The sequence below is a fragment of the Mixophyes fleayi genome, chromosome 1 (genome assembly GCF_038048845.1).
Source record: "Mixophyes fleayi isolate aMixFle1 chromosome 1, aMixFle1.hap1, whole genome shotgun sequence".
Taxonomy (NCBI): Eukaryota; Metazoa; Chordata; class Amphibia; order Anura; family Limnodynastidae; genus Mixophyes; species Mixophyes fleayi.
Genome location: NC_134402.1, coordinates 384,219,138 through 384,242,136, shown reverse-complemented (window position 1 = coordinate 384,242,136; position 22,999 = coordinate 384,219,138). Strand labels below are relative to the sequence as shown.

Below are 22,999 nucleotides of genomic sequence, written 5' to 3'. Positions count from 1 at the left end.
GAAGATAGGTGGAGCAATACTACGTACTTCCAGGGGTTGTCAATTTTTTCCTCCCTGACTATGGGACTAAACCCATTGGTAAGGGCTCCATTGAGTCTGATAAGCGAAGAGGATTTTTGTACTTCCCGTCGAATACATTTCATAGATTGTCTTCCCAACCTGTTTAGCTCTGTTTTAAGTTTGTGTTCTTGTTTTGGTTGTTTCAGTCTTATCCTAGAAACAGAATTTGACAGCAGATAAGAACCACTTGACCCATTTAGTCTGCCTGTTTTTTAACCTATGGTAACTTCCAACCCTAATTGACCCTTAGTTCTTTGTAAGGGTATTCTTTTGACTATCCCAACCTTGTTTAAATTGCTCTATTGTATTAGCCTCTACCACCTCTGATGGGAGGCTATTCCACTTATCCACTACCCTTTCTGGGAAATATTTTTTCCTCTGAACCTACTTCCCTCCAGTGTCAGTGCATGTCCTCATGTTGTAATACTTCTCTTCCTTTGAAGAATGTTTCCCTCCTGTACCTTGTTCAAACCCTTGATATATTTGAAAGTTTCTATCATGTCCCCCCTTTCGTTTCTCCGCTCCAAACTATACATATTAAGATCTTTAAGTCTTTCCGGGTAAGTTTTGTGATGTAGGCCATACACCATTTTATGGGGCATTAGTCTCATGTGTTTATATCCTTCTGGAGATATGGCCTCCAGAACTGAGGACAATATTGTAGATGAGGCCATACCAATGACCTATACTTTGGCATTACTTTCTGCTACTTATTCCTCTCTATGCAGCAAAAGCATCTGACTTGCCTCTCATTGCTTTGTCACATTGCTTTCCGCCTTGTTATAGCTATCCACATGTCATAATGAGTTTTGCTAGCTTCTGTGACTCTGAAACTAAATATTCAGTCTCGGAATAAACAAATTATTCCATCTACAGCACTCTATATTTAGTCACCAGGGCATGTTCATTGCCGACATCGTCTGAAAAGACCATGACTCTGTAAACTCTATGGAGATCGTGAATGCATACACACTACATAATTGGAAGGTGATTGGAGCAAGATTATTAAATCGTATGACCAAGTCTTAGAAGTTCTTTGAGTTGTGTTGACCAATCTGGTACTGAGATTATTTGTGTAAAACCAATAATGTGATTATATGCTGTCGCTGAAACTAGTCTTCATGTTGCTCATATTTATTTTTTCCTGTACAGTTCATTATTGTGTATGAAGTGTGTTTTGTAGGGGATGTACTACTAGAGAATGGCTTAATATTAACGTGGTGTAATAAAATGTATTTGTCCTTTTAAGTGTGAAATGATTTGATAAATAGGTATGAAATCAAACTTTCTGAATGCTTGAGTCATTGGGCTCCAAATTATGAAAACGCTTTAAATATAATTACACGTTAAAAGTACCTGACTTTCCCCACACTGCCACTGGCAACCTTCTGCCTGTTAAGCTGTATAGCAGTGGTCCCCACAGTAACTATTGACATTTTGCATTCTGGGAATGCAGAAAACGTTCACTACCGGAAATAATCCTTACAAGCGAAAGCTTTTAATTTTTATTTCTCTCATGGTTTCATTACTTATTCGCAAAGACTCTTTTATCATTGATTCTGTCTGTAATTTTACATTGCTGCAAATGTTAATGGATGTTGTAAGTATAATATATGGTAATTGAAGCTACATGTAACTGAATACCAACCCCTTTCTCTTCCAGATGAGCCTACACGTTCTTTGAGTGGGCTGATCCTGAAAAATAATGTAAAAGCTCATTTTCACAACTTTCCAAATGGGGTGACTGACTTTATAAAGAGCGAATGTTTGAATAACATTGGTGACTCGTCCCCATTAATTCGAGCAACAGTGGGTAAGTGCATCTGTAATTGGACACAGCCACTTGTCCATTCTTCAATACATATTCAGGCCTGTTACAAATGTAAGGGCCTGTACACATTGAGTGTTTTTTGCCCTTTGAGTGTTCATTGTGGGATATATTGTAACCTGAGCTTAAAATGAGACTTTCTCAAAGAACATTCATCCTTGAAATCCATTCCTTACTGCATACAGTTAAACGTGTAGACCAGACCTGCGCAACTTGGCAGTAGGTAGGGGCCAAAATTAAAATAGGCTAAATTTCTTTGGGCCGCACGCAGATGGGTTATGAGCACCTCACTTTCCAAGTAAAGGTATAATGATTAAACTATTTTGCAAATAAACCATATTATAAAAAAAAGGGAAATTATAAAGAACATCAATTAATTACACTTATTACTTAAGATTTTTATTTTTCATGAATGCACAGTAATGTTAAAAAAAAAATAATACTTTTCTAAGCAGTAAAAGTTTGAATACATTTTTCAGGTTTTCTTACTGTTTACATTTAAAGGGACGTATTACACTTCTTGTCAGCGATCAGTTTATTGTACTCCGGAATCCTGTTTGAAATTGTTTTCAAAATTGTCAGCTAAATATAATGGGATTGTTCTAATATCGATTTGTCCACTAAAGATTAAACACTATGTTCTGATTCGATCTTCTGCTTCTTTTTATCACCCATTTTACAAAGTCACCCCAAATATTTTATTGTTAGAACCAAATAATCTCCATAGCAACTGTTTACCTTGGAGAGAGCACCAGACACTCATGTAACCTGGCGGGTGACCGTGCAGCAAAGCCTTTGTGTTGCTACTGTCAGCTGCGTTGGCGCTTAGCTGCATTCATTTTTTCCCTGTTCAACGCCAGTAATGGCCGAAAACACAGCGAAAAGAGACAGACTGGCAATGGTTGGTTGTCGTGGGTCACGTGACAAACAGGAGAGAGTGCGCAGCGGCCAAGTTACATGACGGGAAGAATAGTGACTACTGATGAAAGGCAGGTTAAGCGGGATGGCACCGGGTAATGTCGGGCACAAGTTATGTACAGACAAAGCACTCAATACATCTTTACTTTGTTTTACATACTTTGCGTTTTTCGTGTGCCGCCTAAAATTCTTTGGGATTTTAGGGGTAGGTGACCAAAGAATGTAGCAAATGAGTGTACCTAATATAAAATATTGTCACACCTATTAGAGGATGGAAAATCTAATTGTTTATATAACCAATTTACAAATCCTCAATGCTTCCTCTAACAAACCATGAGGAATGTGATAATAGTGAAAGTATACAAATACCAGAAAGTTACTATAAAATATACATATGATAACTTATTGTAGTCCAGCAGTTTTACAATGTTTTTCCTGTTTGAATGCTGTCAATATTTATATATTGAAATTGAAATTAAACTGTTTAGCAGCACCTGTTTGCTATAAATATAAAGTTGAAGCAATAAAACAATATAAGTAATATAACTAACTATGACCTCAGTGGATTGCGTTGCAGTAAGCTTTTGTTTCAATTAGGAGTGTAATAAACATTATATCATTCTATGCTGATGGAAATGTTCTGCTCAGTGTATCATTCATTGCCTTTCTGTAACTGCAAACAAGGGGTTACCTGGTGTCTTCCAGTATGAAGTTGGCCAAGTGATGGCACCTATATTTATTTCCATGAGGGCTTCACGTTTGTGCTAAATTTAAAATTGTGCTATAAAGCCTCTTGTTGCAATTGCTTCATTGGTTTACAAACTTGGCTTCAAAGAGAGATAATCTAGAAAAAAATGTGAATATCTCAATTAAACTTTATATGACTGGTATAACAATCTCCCCAGAAGTAACCATGGACGTGTAACTTATTATGACTGTTCTAGCAGATCATCTGGCGCTCTTAGAAAGACATTTGTTGGGGCTATTGGAGCCTCTGCTTCCTGCTCACCTGTCTTTATCTTTATCATCTAAGACCTGCTAGATTATCCTAATATTCAGGCTAAATGCAATGCAAACTAACACACACAAGTACATTCTAAGGTGATCTCTCGTTTACTTGATATCTAAAAACGAATTGAATTTAGGCACACATTGTTTGTCTTCTTCTTTGTTACTATGCCTCCCTTTAAAAGTAAAATAATGTTGCTTATCCCCAAAATATATTTTTCAGGTATTGGCAGTGTTGTGGGTTGAGCCCAAACCAAAAAAATAGTTGGTGTGAAGGGTAGTGTTCCCACCCAGCTGTTCTTGGTTCCTATTCTTGGCACTTGTGCTGATGTACGCATTTCAATACAACTTTTTTTTTTTTCTCCATAATGCATTTGTGCATAAACTTACGTTAACTATACAACAGCAGAGTGATTGCTCTACGTAAATTGTTCTCGCACTTTCTAACTGATCAGTTGACACAAATCCTTTGTCCTCAGGTATCCTGATTACTACAATTGCTTCAAAAGGAGAGTTACAAAATTGGCCTGAGCTTCTGCCAAAGTTGTGTAGCCTATTGGACTCCGAGGATTACAACACTTGTGAAGTAATTTAATTTTTTATTTTTTTTATTTTGATTGAATGCAATTTTCAAGACCTTTCTTTACAAGTTTTCTTTTGGGACCTAATGGGTGCACATGACATTCATGTTGCTTTTAGTCGTCTGATAATGGAATGCATGCAGCATTTTGCTCTATACTTATTAGTCATAATGTTGACACACAATATTTAAAGCATATTTAAATAAGCAATAGGGGGCGAGCTGTGTTTTGTAACACACCAATTGCTTATAGCAGCGGTGGCTCTTTCCAGTCAGGGCCTACATTTGAGTTCTCCCTGGCTGTCATTGTCTGATAAGTTGACATTGAAGTGCAGGTGGGGAGGAGTTTTTCCGAACTGCAGGGATCTGACATGGGAGCCACAACATACTGATAGTTGGGAAGAGGGGAGAATAAAATGACGCTGCATGTGAGTGGTTTGTTCACATTCCACATGGTTTACTACTCAAGTCCATTAATTGTCACTATTTCTTCATACTGCTTGAGAAGAGCAGACGCTTGAATGTTATCAATAAGTGAGTTGACACACCTATGCGAATTGTTTTGGGTTTTTTTTTCCAGGATATTGGCATGTAGTCTTTTAGCTTTTGACCCCCCCCCCCCCCCCCCCCCCCCCCATTGTGCAGATTCTTGATACAAAATTACCAGAATAGATTTGGCCAGTGTAGGAATGTCCAGGCATTCAGGGTATGAATGTTACACTAAAGAATCACTAAATCTGAAAGCTTCTTCCTTATGTAGAAGCTAATAATTACATTCACAAATATATTTACATTTCAGGAACTTGTCAAAACTCGTTCAAGATAAACTAGTGTTCCTATAATAATCGAGAGGGAACTCTATCTGGCATGGTTATAAAGTCTGTTAGAAGATGCCTGATGTAGGGTTGTGAGCAGTCTGCTCTGACAGGCCGCATCAGCTTTCCTTCAGTAGGGGAATATTGAGTTTTCTAAATGTTACCAGATACCACTTTGGTTTATGGTCCTCCAAAGAGCACTTTCATCATGACCTATATTGCATTAAGTGCAGTAATTTAAGATGAACTGTGTGCCTAATACCAATGATAAACGTTTCAAAAAAGTGTTAAAAATCTGTTATGTTTTATATAACTCCCCCATACAATTATTTGTTGTGTTAGAGCCTGATCCTTTTCGCTGTATGAACTCCCTAATCCTTATTGAGTAGAAATAAACCCTGCACAACAATGTTCAGTGCTTCTGATGGACGGTTTATCTGGAGAATGGTAATGGCTAGGTCCAGCAGGTTCTACGATCACTTAGTGTTGACTTATATGTCTAGTACAAGTTTTGTTGGGTGTAGATTACCTTTCCCCCCCCCCCCCCAAAATACAAATTGTAAGTTAAAAAAAATAAAAAATAATTACGTGATTGACTGCTTCTGCACAGTTACCAGTTACGTGTGCACCAGTTCTCATAAATGTCCCTTATTATGAAGTAGTTTTTTCCTATGTGTTATGAATGCCAATTCCCAAGTGCTTCATGGTTTCCAGACCTCATGTATACTAAACCCTGTGCATAACATTTTTTTCAGCTATGCTAGCTTTGAGGCTGATCTGTTGCCGATAATTTACCACCTTGTTCCATAAAATCATCTTGGACACTAAGGGGTATATTTACTAAACTGCGGGTTTGAAGAAGTGGAGATGTTGCCTATAGCAACCAGTCAGATTCTAGTTATTTATTTAGTACATTCTACAAATGACCGCTAGAATGATTGGTTGCTATAGGCAACATCTCCACTTTTTCAAATCCGCAGTTTAGGAAATATACCCTTAAGCCTTTAGTTTTGTATTCCTGCCTGCTTCACCCAGTCATTTTGAGAGCTGACCCAATGTTCATATGAAGTCAGTCTTTGAACTAGAAAATGATGACATGAAGTCGAACTAATTCATTGGGGCATATTCAATTGTTTAGTTTCTTTTTATCACCCATTTTACAAAGTCAAACTATTACCGGTATTACGGTAATAGTAAGCTGGATTTCAGCTCGCAGCTCCCTTAGCCGCGAGCTGAAATCCAGCGAGAAAAGTACTGTAATACCGGTATTTACGCGCACTATTACCGTAATGACGGTAATAGTGGTCGCCACGAGATTTTTGGCTATAACGCCAACAATTGAATATGCCCCATAGTGTGAATGTTGGTGAAACCCACGGAAAGGCTGCCGGTTGTAGGAACGGTTATGCTTTAAATCAGAACAAATATTGTAGTGGTTTCTTTTTTTCTTCAGTTAATGATTATAAACGGCTTGTTTTATGTATGTTTTCTAATTTCTACATGAAGCGTCTGTAAATGCATCCTAACATCTGGTTATTTATCACAGGGAGCCTTTGGAGCTCTCCAGAAAATTTGTGAAGACTCTGCTGAAATATTAGACAGTGATGTTTTGGAAAGGCCTCTCAATGTTATGATTCCAAAATTTTTGCAGTTCTTTAAACATAGTAGTCCAAAAATAAGGTACTTCTACATTTTTTGTTTTTATTTAAAAAAAAAAACTAACCAAATGACTTGATGGAAATGTATCCATGAGACTGAAAGTTGTATTTGATTATTTGTATACAATAGTTTTGAACACCACTCTCAAGCTGGCTACAATAGTCCTATATTGCCCTTGACATGAGCTCCAAGTGACCGTAATAATGACTGGGTTTGATGCAAACCTACATGTGCACAAATTAGATGAGCTTAGACAATTCGCCCCCATGGGCTGTGCAGTCAGATCACCTCTGCATTACTGGGGTGTATTATTGCTGTCCACAAAGTGACTGCAGACATGGTAATTTTCCAACTGCATTTTCATCAGGTTCTCGGGCAACATAGTTGCTGTGTGTATAGTATTAGAATAGACATTTTTGTCCCGATTCTTGTTGTCTTGCAATTGGCTACCATTGTAATATACATCATCAGCACAGACACACTCCTATGTATGAGTAGTCGGAACCACAGGGTTTATATATACACAGGACCCCTGCCATTTTGAAATACTCTATTCTAATACATAGAAAATGGAGAGGTTAATTAGGAAATGTGTTTGAGTGGACATGTTCAATGCCTGTTCTGTTCATATCTTTGTCTGTGGGCTGTTTGGACTGTTTGAAATGCATTTATATGGGTATATTGCTAATAGATTCCTCCAACACAGGTCACATGCGGTCGCCTGTGTCAATCAGTTCATCATCGGGAGAACACAAGCTCTTATGCTGCACATTGATTCCTTTATTGAGGTATGAATCTACAAGTGTTAGTCTGTTGTAACCGTCATGTAATGCCAGTAAAACGTGGGAATTGATCTTGCAGCAGCCTGAGAAGCACTGTCCTCTTCTACACTGGTTTTCACATGTGTCTGTGCTCAGTCCTGACCCCGGCTCATGTTCACAGGGCTTCAAACACCTTAGTGTGTTTGGTTTATTGGGAGGTCATAATAAAGTATAGGAAAGGGAGTACAAAGGGGCAAATGCAATTAAGCAGTATGTACAGTTTTATTGGTGCATAAAGCTATTTAAGAATGTGAATAACCATCTAGGGATTACTCTTCTCTTTTCATATGTCCGTTAGGGACTACAATAAGTCTAAACTCCACCTCTTGCTAAAAATGTAATACAGTAGTTATGGCTTAATAAAATATCTCGTAGTGCAATCTGTCATCAACCAGAAGTAATTTTTGTAAATTTTTTATGGTGGTGGTTATGCTTTTTCTCATCCATATGTGTACATTTGGTGAATATAAACCAACATACTTTGCCTTTACAGAATTTGTTTGCTTTGGCCACTGATGAAGAATCAGAGGTTCGTAAAAATGTCTGCAGGGCACTTGTCATGCTGCTTGAAGTTCGAATGGACCGTCTGCTTCCTCACATGCACAACATTGTGGAGGTTTGTCTCCGTTTGACCTCATTGTACTTTTTTATGTAGTTGGGAAAAACACTAGATATTCAGTATTCTATAGTCACCTTAGGTGACCTCCTACTCAAAGACTAGGCATTTGTGCCTGACCATTAAGAAGTGAGCTTGGGAGGTTCTGCACACAGTTTCCAAGATGAGTGCACATTTGGGGTCTCCTCATTTACGGTCTCCTCATTTACGGTCATGTGATCGCACAGGTGACATGTGACCACCAGGAGGAGGAGTTAGCAGCACTACTGACCACTTGTTGACACCCCACAGATCATCACTAGGAAGGAGGTTGTAAATCTCCATGGGATGCCATTCAAACATGCTTGGATTACACATGGATTTGACCTGACCCAACAATTAATAATTGTTCCATGTAATTTATCTACATTTCCATTACAGCTTATACCATAGCAACACAGAAGGTTGATAAAAAGTAAACATTTGTCCTTTCTAGTATGACCCTTGCTGTAAACATTCTGTTTTGCTGATAAAACTAGACTTAATGCTTGATGTTATAGGGTCATAGATCTGTGACTGTTAAAGAATTTCTAACTTTTGCGACAATTCAATTCGGCCGTGTTATTCTAAGAATAAAACAGCCTGCACTCTATTACCGTCACTACGATAAAAGTGCGCAGTATTATAGGTAATAATGTTGCAGGATAATTCAACACATGATTCTGAGGCATGGCACTGCGGCAAGATTGATGGTTTTCTATATTTTGATATAAAAAAAACAAAGGATAGGCAGCTGTGCACCCCCTAGGTTTGCTCTTACACAGTAAGGAATAGTGAAAAGGTGTATTTAGTGTAGGCATCTTCTTTTACTAGGCACAAATAAGAAAATGGAAATGGGAGTTTATAGTGCCTTTCAGTATAAATATTTTATTACTTGTGTTTATACTTATGGAACTGTATCTTTGTACCCCAACCTGTAACTATAGTACATGCTGCTGAGAACACAGGACCAAGATGAAAATGTTGCTTTGGAGGCTTGTGAGTTTTGGCTGACTCTTGCTGAGCAACCAATCTGCAAAGAAGTTCTAAGTAGACATCTGGCAAAGTAAGTAACTGCATTCTTTTATACATGGACTGACTGTATGTTAGGTTCTGTACTCTCATGCTGTGACATTCGTTTGCTAGGTTCTGTCCTCACACTGAAAGATGGTGGTTCCTTATTATAATCCTTATTAATCAGCTTCACTTTGCTTTCTAGGTTGATACCAGTCTTGGTAAATGGGATGAAATATTCAGAAATAGATATTATATTGCTTAAAGTGAGTAATCTAGTGCAGTACAATATAAAAACAAGCCATGTAACATGACTGGTGGCCATTGTGTGATGTGCAATGCTTATTCTCAGGGTGACGTAGAAGAGGATGAAGCTGTTCCTGACAGTGAGCAGGACATACGGCCTCGGTTCCACAGGTCACGAACAGTGGCTCAGCCACATGAAGAGGATGGGATTGAGGAAGATGATGATGATGACGATGACCTTGATGATGATGAGACAATATCTGACTGGAACATAAGTAAGTTGAGAATTAATTTATTTGAACTGTAAAATAACCTTTTTAATGTTGCTTGATAAAGTACACTGTGCTTTAGTAATGTGAATGTGATATCTTGTTTGATGCTACAATCTATACTCATTCTCATTTATTGTATTTGATGCTGGCAAACTGAAGATTATGCTATTGGTCATTTTTATGCAGCACTAATATCTGTGGTACCTTTGTCAAATCCAATGCCTTGTAGTCCTTTGACAAGGCACATGCACCCTTTTTGTCTGCATTAATAGGAATTCACTGACCCGTCGTCTTCTCTCTCCCAGGGAAGTGCTCAGCTGCAGCCCTTGATGTACTTGCCAATGTGTTTCGGGATGACCTTTTGCCACACATTTTGCCTCTATTGAAAGAACTTCTCTTCCATCCGGAATGGGTGGTGAAGGAGTCTGGAATCTTGGTTCTTGGTGCAATCGCAGAAGGTTAGTCCGTTCTTATTTTGCCCTATACAGTAACCTCTTTTGGTGCCTCTGTGCTGGTGAGATCCATGTTTCTTTAATTTATATCTGATAAATCACATGTTTTCATTGTGTTCCATGCAGTTTCTGTAAAATGCTGAACAGCCGTTTGAATTCCATTGAACTCCGCTACACTGTTCTTTTCTCATGGAGATGCAGTGGCGGGAGATTGTCTTGTGGTTTTGATGAAGTTCACCTTGCTAATAAACTCTGTGAACCTGTTTCATCTCCGTGTAACTACTAAGCATTTAATTTTGCAGATGTTTACACAATATTAATGCCTCAGAAGAAGTGGTAAACTGCCATTGTAGAATGCATTCTTGTGTTTATCTTTGCACTGATGCAAAAAGTATTAAGATGGTCGACTGTTATCAATATCTTTGCTGTAGTGCTGGTCTGTGTAAGAAAAGGCTCTAACCATATTGCTGTTCAGGGTAACTTGTCACAGACTAGGTACTCGTGTGTGTCGGCTTGTTTTGTCTGTGTATGTAGAGATATGCAAGATTGAAGGATGCAATGGACTGGTCACTTTTCTCACTCTTGAATTGATAATTAAACTTTTGCATATGTTTTTGTTTTCTTTATTGTTTTGACATAAAATTACTGACTAGTTTAGGTTTGTGGAAATGACAGATGGCACTTATCAATCAATACAATACATACCAGTTTGCATAAAATGTGATTTCTGGAATATATTCCTTAAGAAATATCTTGGGAGAGAAAAAAAAACTTACACATGTTTTCATGGGTTTCTAAAGTTTTTATTTCCATTGTGTGCTGGTAAAATGTCTAAACTTTGAAACATGTAAATGTTTTATATTTTAGGTTGCATGCAGGGAATGATTACATATCTCCCTGAGCTCATCCCCCACCTTATTCAGTGCCTTTCTGATAAGAAGGCTCTTGTACGCTCCATTACTTGCTGGACCCTTAGCCGCTATGCACACTGGGTAGTTAGCCAGCCCCCGGACATGTATTTAAAGCCATTAATGACAGAGCTGCTAAAACGTATCCTGGACAGCAACAAGAGAGTACAAGAAGCTGCTTGCAGGTATGCTTTGTTTGTTTCTGTTTATAACCATTTGGGAGAGCGCCATCTAAACTCAATTTTGACCAAATCTGTTTCCTAGTGTCTTGCATGCGGTTTTATAAATCTCCTAATTGCCCAGAAAAAAACAAAACTTGGACCTTATGGTTTCCACATTGTGAAATGTAGAGCAGGGGGGATCTCTAGTAAAGGGCGATTTTTGTAAAATCACCATGAAAATCTCCAAAACTAATCTTGTTCGTTTCCGGTATTCAAGTTTATCTGAAAACCTGAGAGATGAGTGCAATTTTTCCATTCATTCCATTTGACAGCATTGCATTAGGCGCAGAAAGCCGACCAGTGTGGAAATATGCTTATGACTGAGCTTTTTCATTTCCACAGGCAGTGCATTTCAGTGGCTTTTCTACTCCCATTGAAAATGATTTGCCTAATCAAATTAATGGGAAAAGGTGCACTTCCTTGTTAGAGTAAAAGCTCAGAACAAATGGTTTTGTTAATAGTTTGCGGAAAGAATTTACCATGTGTTTATGGCGCTATTGGGCGATTTTGTAACTGCTACAGAAAATCGTCCGTTAATAGTTCTCCCTTTTAAACTATTTCAGTATTGCTGAAATTCAGACATTTTATTACTATATTTAATAGCTGTTCTTTTAAATGGGCCGGTAACTTTAATTTTTTTCTTTTGTAATAAAAGCTTTAATTTTACTGTTTATCAAATATTCCCCCTCCTGTAAAATTATGTTCTATGAAATATCATGAGACTAATCTGAGCATGTGCCTGGTTACCTGTGCGTTAATCTACAAAACTCTTCTACCCTAGTGCCTTTGCTACTTTAGAAGAGGAGGCTTGTACTGAACTTGTCCCTTACTTGGCTTACATTCTCGATACCCTGGTCTTCGCGTTCAGTAAATACCAGCATAAAAACCTTCTGATCCTTTATGATGCTATAGGGACACTAGCAGATTCTGTTGGACATCATTTAAACAAGCCAGTGAGTATGATTTTGTCAGCTGCTGTAGGGACAATATTTCTGTTTTATTGACTCCTATAACATTTTGAATAAAATCTGGTTTTGTGTTGTACATTGGTCGAGGAGTTGGGGTTCTATTGAATGCTTTTCTGGACTGGCATCAACATTATTATATAAGGGAACTGCTTACATTTAAAACGGTGCAGTTCCCTTATTAGTCATTGTTGTATCTGTTAGTAATTGCTTCATTTTATCTTAGGAGTATATTCAGATGCTGATGCCTCCACTTATTCAGAAATGGAACGTTCTAAAGGATGAAGACAAGGATCTCTTCCCCTTACTTGAGGCAAGTACTTTAGCAGTAGTATTTTAAAGGATAAAATGTTTATATTTGTACTTTTTTCACACATATATAGTTATCTTTTAAAGTTCATCCCAACAGCATATAAAGCAGTGGGTTCAGAGTCCTCTGGTTAAGCAGTTGCTTGCCCGAGTGACAGCCTGTTCTATCACGTGGCATCTGTTCCTGGAGAATTCTGGAAACAGACAGGTGTGATTCTAGATGTCAATATGCTGCAGATTGGATGCTAAGAGATTGGTGTAGATTATTTTTTTTCTAGCTTGGAGAAATACATTTATTGAACACCAGTGTTCTCCCCAGCACATATTCTTGGAGCCCAACAGAGAGGTCATTATAAAAGAATAAACCATTGTTTCTCCTATTAGAACAGGCACTATGTGAACACTACAACAAGCAGTGTGTGTTAGACCACTGACCTTCAGTCTGATCAGTCCTGGCAGGTGTGTGCAATAATCTCCAACAATATTGCAAAATATTACACTGCCTCCACCTGGCTACTTCTTAATGCCTTCCGGATGGCAAAAAGTTCTGGGGAAAACACTGAACACCTGTGTTTTGTATGGAATTGTCTGTTTTTAAAGTGTCTTCCTGTATGAGAACTGGTCACGGTCAAATATTATTTATTTTGGGTACTATATTAGTGTTGTGTATAATGAGTGAAGCATCTTCTGCTCTCATACCGCTGCTGGACATTGGCTGTTTATATCTCTCAGGCAGTCTGCAGTTTGCTCTAACTGTAGTGCCTAAGGTGCTCACTTGCTATGCATGCTTGAAATGTGGTTCTGTAAAGACTTTTAAAGACTGAGGAGTAGATTTATCGAACCTTCTAAAAAGGAAAGACAGGTGTTGCCTATAACAACCAATCAGATACTAGATATCATTTATCTAGTACAATCTCAATTGGCTGGTATGGGCCACACCTCTGTTTTTTTTGGGGGGGTGTTTTTTTTTTTTTTTAATAGAAGATTTGTTTGACCATCTGTCTCCTAAAATGTCTTTTGTTTTGCTCCTCTCATTTGCCCTAGCTTCAAATTTCTTTACACTTTGTTCAAAAGTACATATAAATTTTGTTTGATCTTGATAATCTAGTGCCCCACATTGTCTTTGGGAAATAATTGTTTTGCTCATGGAGTTTGTCACCAGAGCTGCCCTGAATTCTACAGATCACTTTTGGCATCAATTTTGGAATTCCAATCTGATAAAGATAAAAGTATAGACTGCAGACATATTCTGGCACTGCTGTCTTGTAGATAACATGGCCATACTTACACAAATAACTTGCATTTGCAGGAAACTGCACTAAAGAACAACTAAAAGCAGTGCTTTTAAAAGTATTCTACAACTTTTACTTTTTTTTAAACTCTTTATTTATGCAAAAAAAAAAAAAACAGAGGTACCATATAGCAGATAGTAACAGGGAAGAAAAAAAACATTTACAACTTTTTAACCTTTATAAATTTAGAGATGCAAATCACTGTCTCAAATTCCTTTTTGAATGATGTGAAAAAGGAATGCTATAATTTAATTTTTTTTTATCTTTATACTTGGACATTAGTCCCTGTAGTTCTACTATTTGAATAGGAAAAAAAGGTATACTAATATGGTATGGTATGGTTTGGTTTGTTATTTTTGGCTTTTTTAATGGTGCAAATGTGCGGTAGTTCATATATACCATTCAGATATTTGTTTCTATGTCTATCTTGTGCTAGATAGATCAAATGAAAAATAACAATGTGTTTACAATGCATTATGTTTGCAACACGTTAGTAAATTATCAGATACTTATTTACTATTAATTTGTCTATTTCTAGAGTTAACTTTTTAAAAAAGACTTTACTTTGCTATGAGTTGTGATACATGTGTTAATATATCTTTAGCTGTTACTATGTACTACAAAATCTACTGGTAATGTGGCACTTGATGTTAAGGAAAAAAAAATAATATATTCTTTTAATAAATTTCAGTGCCTATCTTCTGTCGCTACTGCACTTCAATCTGGTTTCTTACCATACTGCGAACCTGTGTACCAGCGCTGTGTGAACTTAGTACAAAAGACTCTCCAACAAGCGATGGTAAGGTATTACTTATTATTCCCTGAAAACGATGTAGCAGGAGAGTTTTCTTTTGTGTATTTGTTGTTCTGTCATCAGACCTTTATTATACATATATGCTTGCTAGCCTTGTTCGAAATCTGTTGACCAATAACCCTATTACTATTGAGTCATAGGGATAAACTCAATCATTTTAAGGGAAGTCACTTGGAGAGAAAATTGAGATGTGCATAAACCTTTATAGCCCCATGTAGGTTTTGTTTTTTGCTTGACTTTTATTTTTGCAAGGTCAAATGAAAAAAGATTTACTACAGACTGAGCGTTTCTCATGTAAAAGCTAAAGGAATAAACAGTGTCTATGACTAGCGTAGAAATAAAACACGTCACGTCGGCAGAGAAGTGTAAATGGATAAGGAGAGAGGTAGAAAAGAGGAGCTGCTAGTTTCATGTTGGAATAAACAAAAAGCAAGCAGAGAAGAATTATGGAGGGGAGGGAATACGTATCGGTACAGAGTCAGGAGAAAGAGAAGCAAGCCTGGAAGGAGAGCTACAGGTCCCATACCTTGGCGAAAGCGCTTGATGAATCGCGAATAATGCTGGTCATGTATTCCATTCGTTATGTCTGCCAGACTCCGTTCATTGGTCTGGATGGAAGGGGGAGTTTGCTACCGCAAGTCCACTGCTATTTGTCAAGTGGCTGCCAAGAGGGTGTATCTAGCCAACTTATTCTGATGACTGGTCGCTGAAAGTGCTCTAGGAGAAAGAAAGAATTTTGGCTCCAGGGGCACATCCACCTGGAGAATTGCTTGAATCAAGTGTTTGATCTCAATCCAGAAAAGTCAGTTTTGGGCACATCCACCAGATATAGAGACAAGAGCCTTCATGGGAGCACCCCTGCCAGCAGTGATCAGAGGAATCAGGGAGGCTTCTATGAAGTCGCACGGTACATAGTACCAGCGAAACAGTACCTTTTATAGACGTTTTTATCCTGACGCAGATAGAACTGGAGGCAGCATTCTCCTAAATCTCAGACCATTCATCTAAATAGGCTTTCGCCAAGGTCACGTTCCCAGGTTAGTTCATGGGGGTCTCAGACCTGAGGTAGAGGGAGCAAGTTGGTGGTACAGTGTAGAAATGAGTAACTTTGTGGAGGATTGACGTACACAGATTTTGAAAGTAGTAGGTGCACGGGAGGAAAGTCGAGATTTGACAGTATTATGAAAGTGGCGTAGCTATAGAAATTAATAGAACTTTTTTTTGAGTGAATGTGAAAGCGTGATTGAATGTCAGAAAATTGAGGAAAAATCATGGAAGAGGTTAGGTGATTGAAATATCTGACTATCTGCGAGTGCCACGGCCCAAATGTATTAGGAATAAGTCCTGGGAATTGAATAACTCTATCACAGGAGAGGGATGAGGCAAAAGGCTGTACTTTTGAGAGGAGGAGTCCCAGATAGTTAGTGTAAGATGACTGAGTGGTGTAGGGAACGTTTTGGGCGTTGAGCTCTTGGAAGCCACAGTGGAGTAGACAGCGAGAGCAGTCCCAGACCTTCTACCTCGATTTTGGATCAGACTGTGGAAGGTGTCGAACCACACCACAAAATACATTGAGCAAGTTGGGCGAAGAGGTAATAACTTCAGGAACCCCAGTCACCCACCCCGCAAGAATCTCTGAAGGACTTTAAGCTGGACCTGGGGGCATTTACCAGACCAAATAAATTTAGATGAATTTAGAGACATAAAAATTTCCCTTGGCAGTGTGTGGAAAGATAAAGCAATCTAGGGAGCATATTCATTTTAACCGCATTTCTACGGGCGATCCAGGAGATATTCATATGAGACCAAGAGAGGTCATCTAGCTTTATTTGGGAAATTAGCTTGGAAAAAGGTGGCGGTAGTGTTTAGTTATAAAATCCCCAAAGTACTTAATTTTGTTGAGGCGCCACTGAAATGGCAAGGAACGCTCAAGGAGCAATTTGTGGTAGGAACGTTGAAGTCCAGAACCTCAGTCTTGTCAGTTGATCTTGTAGCCCAAAAAGTGGCTATATAGATTCAACTTGTCCAAGAGGGAAGGTAAAGAGGTAGTCTGTTGAGTAATAGACAATAGGACCTTAGGCAAGGAGATTTCAGAGTGGACTGCTATGTTCGGATGAGTTTAGGAAAAGGAGTGGTTAGGAGATCCTCCAAAGTAGGAACCGGGATATCTCTGTTAGGGGGAGGTGCAGGGAAGTTGTAGAGGGAGGAATAAAACTCCCGGAATTCTCGGACTATCGCTGATGGGTCATAGGTGACTTCTAAAGGGGAGTACTGAAGTTTGTCGATATCACTCGGTAAAATTTTTACTGAGTTTTCATAATGTTGTTGGAGCTTCTGCATAGTGGTGGCCGCTCTGTGGGAGAGGAGAGTGTTGAGTTGACCCTTCAGTGAATCAATCTGAGAGCGCAAAGTCGGGTCATTGATGTATCTGGTGCTGAGCGAGGCTATCTTGTGTTCCAGAGAGGACACCACCTCCATGGCTATTTTCTTAGAGGTTGCAGTTAGGCTAATCCTAGTGATCTCGGATCGTGGCTTTTTGGGCATCCCAGATAATCCCTGGGGCTATATTGGGAGTTGAGTTCTCCAGGAAGTAGTTGGAGATAGAGGTTTTATTGTGGAGACAAGTCGATTGGTTAATAAAGAGTCATCTAGGCATTATCTACCCCGTTGTGGTGGCGGCTTAAAAAGACCAAAAAGGAGGAGTACACCCAATTCGGTCTGTCCAGGAGAAGGAGCGGTAATATCGGCTTGAGTCACATGAGGGATGGGAGACGTGCAACATGTCTATACGTGAATATAATTATTGGGGCTGGGGGGGCGAGAAGTGGGTAAGCTCCATGAAGCTTTTAACATAAGTGTTAGAATACTATTGTAGGTAGCATGTTGAATGTGTTCTGCAGGTTGCTAAACCATTGTGGGATTTTGATTTTGTTTTTTTGTGGGTCTCCTTTTCCAACTTGTTGATTTTAGCCCTGTATGTCTGGAGCTACAGAATGTACTATTTCAAGTGCCTTAAACATTGGACAAGTGCATTTGTGAGTCTGCTCTGTAACACTGTGTATGCAGTGTAATAGACGTGTTAGTACTTCTGATTGTGGAATGGCCTCAAACACTATAGTGTCCTACTATTATCTCAATTATTTCTGTACAGATGAAAGCTCTTGTGGTGTTTGTGTGTGCATATGTATGCATGTGTGTATGTATATATATGTATGTGTGTGTGTGTGTGTATATATGTGTATGTATGTATATATATATATATATATATATATATATATATATATATATATATATATATATATATATATATATATATATATGTGTATAATGTGTATATATTGCACTTTTTTAAATATTTACACAAACATACCTCCTATAATGTATGATTGGATCTATTTTTGTTTAGATTTGTTATAGTAAGTTGAAGCTTTTTTAATTCTCCATTTCAGATGCACAATGCTCAGCCTGACCAGTATGAGTCTCCAGATAAAGATTTCATGATTGTGGCTCTTGATTTACTCAGTGGACTTGCTGAGGGCCTTGGTGGTAATATTGAACAGCTTGTGGCTCGGAGCAACATACTTACTTTAATGTACCAGTGTATGCAGGTGAGATGGTTTTAAAGGGTCTATGGCCTTAAACTTTTCTGTTATTGCACTTGGAATTAAATAGAAAATAGTGTCAAGTTAGAACACAAAAACACAGTGAGTTTCTTATACTCCCTGATCCCCTCTAAAATAATAGACTGATAATGTAAAATAATTCTACCTTCAGTTGTAGCGTGGTGCAGTTAGAGGGGGGTGTTGGCTCCATTAGGTTAAGCCTATGAAAAAGTGAGGAATACTATTGTGTTTATATATTGTATAATAGAAGGGTATATAATCTCCAAATACACTTTTTCTCCCATAGGATAAAATGCCAGAGGTGCGGCAAAGCTCTTTTGCTTTGTTAGGAGATCTGACCAAGGCCTGTTTTCAACATGTCAAAGCATGTATTGGTGTGTATACCACTTTATTTTATAGTTTGGTTGTTTTTTTTAAATTACCCAATTTGCATATAACTGTGTAATACACTTATAACCTTTTCAAAGGTTGTTAATCTGTACATTTCTGTTTCCCTTTAGCTGATTTCATGCCCATTTTAGGAACAAATTTAAACCCTGAATTAATTTCTGTGTGCAACAATGCTACCTGGGCAATTGGTGAAATCTCTATACAAATGGGTAAGTTATTTTTGTTCTTTAACATGAGCACTTGTCAAATTTAATAAACTCCACTCTGGTCACATGACTGTGAATAATTCCATTATATGGTTTGGAAGAATCAAATCTAATGTAGAAATGCATCTCCTCCGTTAGCCTGTGCCATTTCTGTTTGTTTGCGCTCCATGAACATAGTGCTCATTTTCCGATCTGTCATACCTGAAAGACAGAATATAGATGTAAAACTGATAATTTTTTAGGGTATTACACATACATTTTGATGCATTGAGTTAAATCTGGAGTAACGCCACTGTCTTCCTTTTTAATGCATACATGCAGTCTCTGCTAATATGTGTTGAGCAGTGTAATGCATTGTGTATTCCATATTGGTTATATGGGTAGATAGGTCAGCATTGTTCCTTGTGCGGTATGGCCACTAGTTTCTGTGTCAAGTTGACACTGCCAGGAATATTAGTGACTGTCTACATCAGTGTGTCTAATTTTAAATGCGCATAAATATTAAGTAATGTCAGTAAATATTCCACTTAATTTGCTGTTACTACTACAGCACCCTTTTAGATTATTAAAGGGAAGGTTGCCTCTGGTAGTAACTCCTTTTTAGTCTCCCTCTTGATTCCTATTTGAGCAGCATTACTTAATGTATCATCCCTGTTTGAAGAAAAGAGACTATGAACAATGTAAGCATATTACTCAGGACATCAGGTTCAAAGACTAGTGATGGCTAATTGTTGGCCTGTGAGTGTCGTCCTGGATCTTTACTTGTACCTTTTATGGAACATTGTATCAGAAAATTACTTCCTACATATGCATCTAGTAATAATAATCAGATTTTTTTTTTTCCAGGGCAAAGGGAGGGGGAGGGATAGTGTTTCTTCTGTGTCTGATCTCTTGCCATTGCTTGACACTGTCTCTTTTGGGTCTGTCTTTAATGTTTCTTTTGTCGTGGTTGGAGCAATGGGTATGCCAATTCCTGGAGGCAAAACAAAATAAGTTTTCTCTGTGCATAATCATATCTGCATGTCTGTTCTGTTCATTACTAGGAAAACTATTGAAAATGACCTAACTCTGAAACTGCATGCTTTTCACAGCTTTCAAATATGTGATATAAGTGGTTCATTTGATACTAAAATGTTATAGCATTCTTTATTGGTAATATTTTGTGATGCTAACTTGTCTCCTTGGGACAAGCTCTTCATATTTTCTTTTAGCATAAAAAGAGCAATTGATATAGAGGCTGGCTCGGCATAAGCTTCCTTTTTTCCGTAAAGCTCTGGCCTCTTCCCAGAGGTCAAACATGGCACCTAAATTGTGGTAATGGCTTTTCAGTCACCACCTATGCTTAGGGAATTATATATCTACAAGTTAACCCGTGCATGATACTCATGCATTCTAGTCAAATCAAGCTACTTAAGGTGTTAAAAAGGTTCTTGTCATGCATTTGGGGCTAGGCCAGGCCTCCTCAGGGGAAGAGCGTTACTTCCTGACGTAAGCACCCTTTTTTAACGTGGTTTTGTCCACATGTCGCCACCTCATCATTCTTCTCCATCACCTCATCCTTCATCTTCATCACCACATCCTTAATCTCCATCGTCTTACTGTTCTAAAACCTCTCGATACACAACGTTTCTGCTAAACACCTTATCGCTGTGCTCAATCAGTCTTCCTTGAAGGGCAGTATTAATAACCTGCACTTTCACATCACTGCTTCTCCGTACTCGTGAAAATGCGACATACAATTGTCCATGACCAAACACAGGCTCTGGTAAATAAATATCCACACCGTCAAGAGTTTGAGCCCTCAACTGGTAAATTTAGCCTTTACTACCCCTCCCACGGGGGGAAGGGGGGATGATGGAAGTTAACCGACTTCACTATTATTTTTTTTGTCAAATGTCAGTATACCAAATTTCAGGTCAATTGGATGAACCCTTTCTGAGAAAAAAGTTTTTGCCACACACTAACATATATATAGGCCTATATATATATTAGATGCTGTCCTTGAATGTCCCTCCTCTTTGTGGTTGCTTCCATAAGTAGAGGTTCAGAGTTGGCTATTCTCCTACTTTTACTGGTTGTGTTGTAGGAAGTAGTTGTACTCCGTACTCTGCAAACATTATTTCGGTTTTCAGCCTTCATCAGAGAAGGAATACAAGCTACACACTTGGATGTCATGCTAGGTGACATCTTCTGTGTTTGCACAAGGGTAATAGAAATGGTGCCCTGATCCTGATTGATTCCATTTTGTTGTGGTCCATGTAATCGTTACGCAAGCTTATGCGGTGGTGGACAAGCTACCTTTTTATCTTCTCTGTCCAAACTATTGGGCTGTAGTTTTTTTTTAATAGTCATGGTAGCAGCAGGCTTCTACTGAACAAGCATCAGTGTCCATGGGTGTATCCTTACATATATGTTATGTTATTCCCTGGTAAATAATGAGGCTTAAGCTCGTCTCAGACTGCAAATGATCTTTTCTTACCCCCCTATATAAAGGCTTTGGGTTGTTACCAGAATGTGAACCCCAGATAGCTGGTGGTGAAAAGAGGGTTTATTAACTTGCCATTATACCTTTTCTCTGAAGACCTAGTGACACAGACCCACACACTTGCAATATCTTTTTTCAGACTTTTGTTCTGTTAGGGGTTAATTTGCCCCAGGTTTGCTTTTCCTTGATGCATCTTTCTCAGTTGTATGTAAATTGACACTGCCTGGCAGTGAGGATGGGTTAGCAAACCTAGGAAGAGGAGAGCTATCTTTAAGGTGGCGTGTGGTCCACGTAATGTCTGTCCATTGGCTTCAGAGATAAGACCTTTACAGCTAGTCACGTTTTATATTTGCATACCGCACCCTGTTAATTTAAATGGTTAATTAAGGAAGTGGTTTCGATGTAAATATAATGCTTCGTAGGGGGGGCAGATCGTGCTACAGTGGCTTTAAATGGTTAGTTTTTGTATTGCTTTGACTATAAAATGTTGCATCCAAATGTATTACTCTGCACAGCGTGTAGTGACTAAATCGTGGTTTGTTTATTTGTTGTTTTTTTTTTTGCTTTTTTTAGGAATTGAAATGCAGCCTTATATTGCAATGGTGTTGCACCAACTTGTAGAAATCATTAACAGACCCAACACACCAAAGACACTCTTAGAGAACACAGGTACCACTTGCCAGCTGTTTGATGAAGGCACAAACGCAGTATTCATATCCTCAAAAGTGGGAGTTGCGGTTTCTCTACTATGCTTGTCACATGCCTCCAAACATGCCAAAATGTCTGCAAGCCTCTGCACTTACACATATGTATGTCACTCCTTGTCCTGAACCAGCCAGTGTTTAAGTAAATATGAAAAACCAATGCGAAATTCACCACTATCCGTTAAATGGTTATCATAGAAATTATATAGATCTTATTTAGATATTCTACTGTAATAGTCTAATTGTATCATATTGTAAGTGGTGTCTATTATGTCAATGAATGGATAGCAATGAGTTTGTATTGTCTCCGCCTATTAGGTCCCACATAAATTTATTGCATCATCAGTTTCACAATTACAATTTATTGTATTTTTTATTTTGGCTGGCATAGGATCTTTACAGCTTTGACACGGCTTGAGCCTTGGTCTATTGAATCTAGTAAAGTAAGATGGGATTGTCCAAATTGCTCACACTGACTGTAAAGCAATACACCCTACATTTATTTATTTTTGGTCCTTTATATCGTGAGGCATTTAATGGAGAGCATTTTAAGGATGCTATTTGTACAGCTCAGGGTCGGCTGTTTGTTCTCTTGTCAATAATTAATGCATTCTTTATATGTGTGATAAGACAGGCTTGTACGTTTAGCATGTTATGAGAGCATGGAAACCTGAAAGGATTGACAAATTGACGCACATTTTAAATTGTTAGCCCTGTTTATTTTTCTCCCCCTTCAATTATTTCTATTTTACAGTTGTGCGATATGAAGAATGCC

General features: G+C 38.3%; 1 protein-coding gene across 2 annotated transcripts in view; it reads left to right on the top strand.

The window, feature by feature from the left end:
* TNPO1 (transportin 1) overlaps nt 1-22,999 on the top strand; it is a 48,187-nt gene that overhangs the window by 11,840 nt on the left and 13,348 nt on the right. For both annotated transcript variants that reach the window (XR_012678245.1, XM_075179956.1), the window contains exons 3-19: nt 1,724-1,873; nt 4,294-4,400; nt 6,756-6,889; nt 7,575-7,656; nt 8,183-8,305; nt 9,271-9,389; nt 9,543-9,603; nt 9,690-9,858; nt 10,161-10,313; nt 11,175-11,400; nt 12,218-12,389; nt 12,628-12,714; nt 14,694-14,801; nt 18,266-18,424; nt 18,726-18,813; nt 18,940-19,038; nt 22,094-22,189. Coding sequence is in view for 1 of the 2 variants with exons in the window: in XM_075179956.1 (XP_075036057.1) it covers nt 1,724-1,873; nt 4,294-4,400; nt 6,756-6,889; nt 7,575-7,656; nt 8,183-8,305; nt 9,271-9,389; nt 9,543-9,603; nt 9,690-9,858; nt 10,161-10,313; nt 11,175-11,400; nt 12,218-12,389; nt 12,628-12,714; nt 14,694-14,801; nt 18,266-18,424; nt 18,726-18,813; nt 18,940-19,038; nt 22,094-22,189 (2,133 nt within the window). In the remaining variant the exon portion in view is untranslated. The remainder of the gene's footprint in view (nt 1-1,723; nt 1,874-4,293; nt 4,401-6,755; nt 6,890-7,574; nt 7,657-8,182; nt 8,306-9,270; nt 9,390-9,542; nt 9,604-9,689; nt 9,859-10,160; nt 10,314-11,174; nt 11,401-12,217; nt 12,390-12,627; nt 12,715-14,693; nt 14,802-18,265; nt 18,425-18,725; nt 18,814-18,939; nt 19,039-22,093; nt 22,190-22,999) is intronic.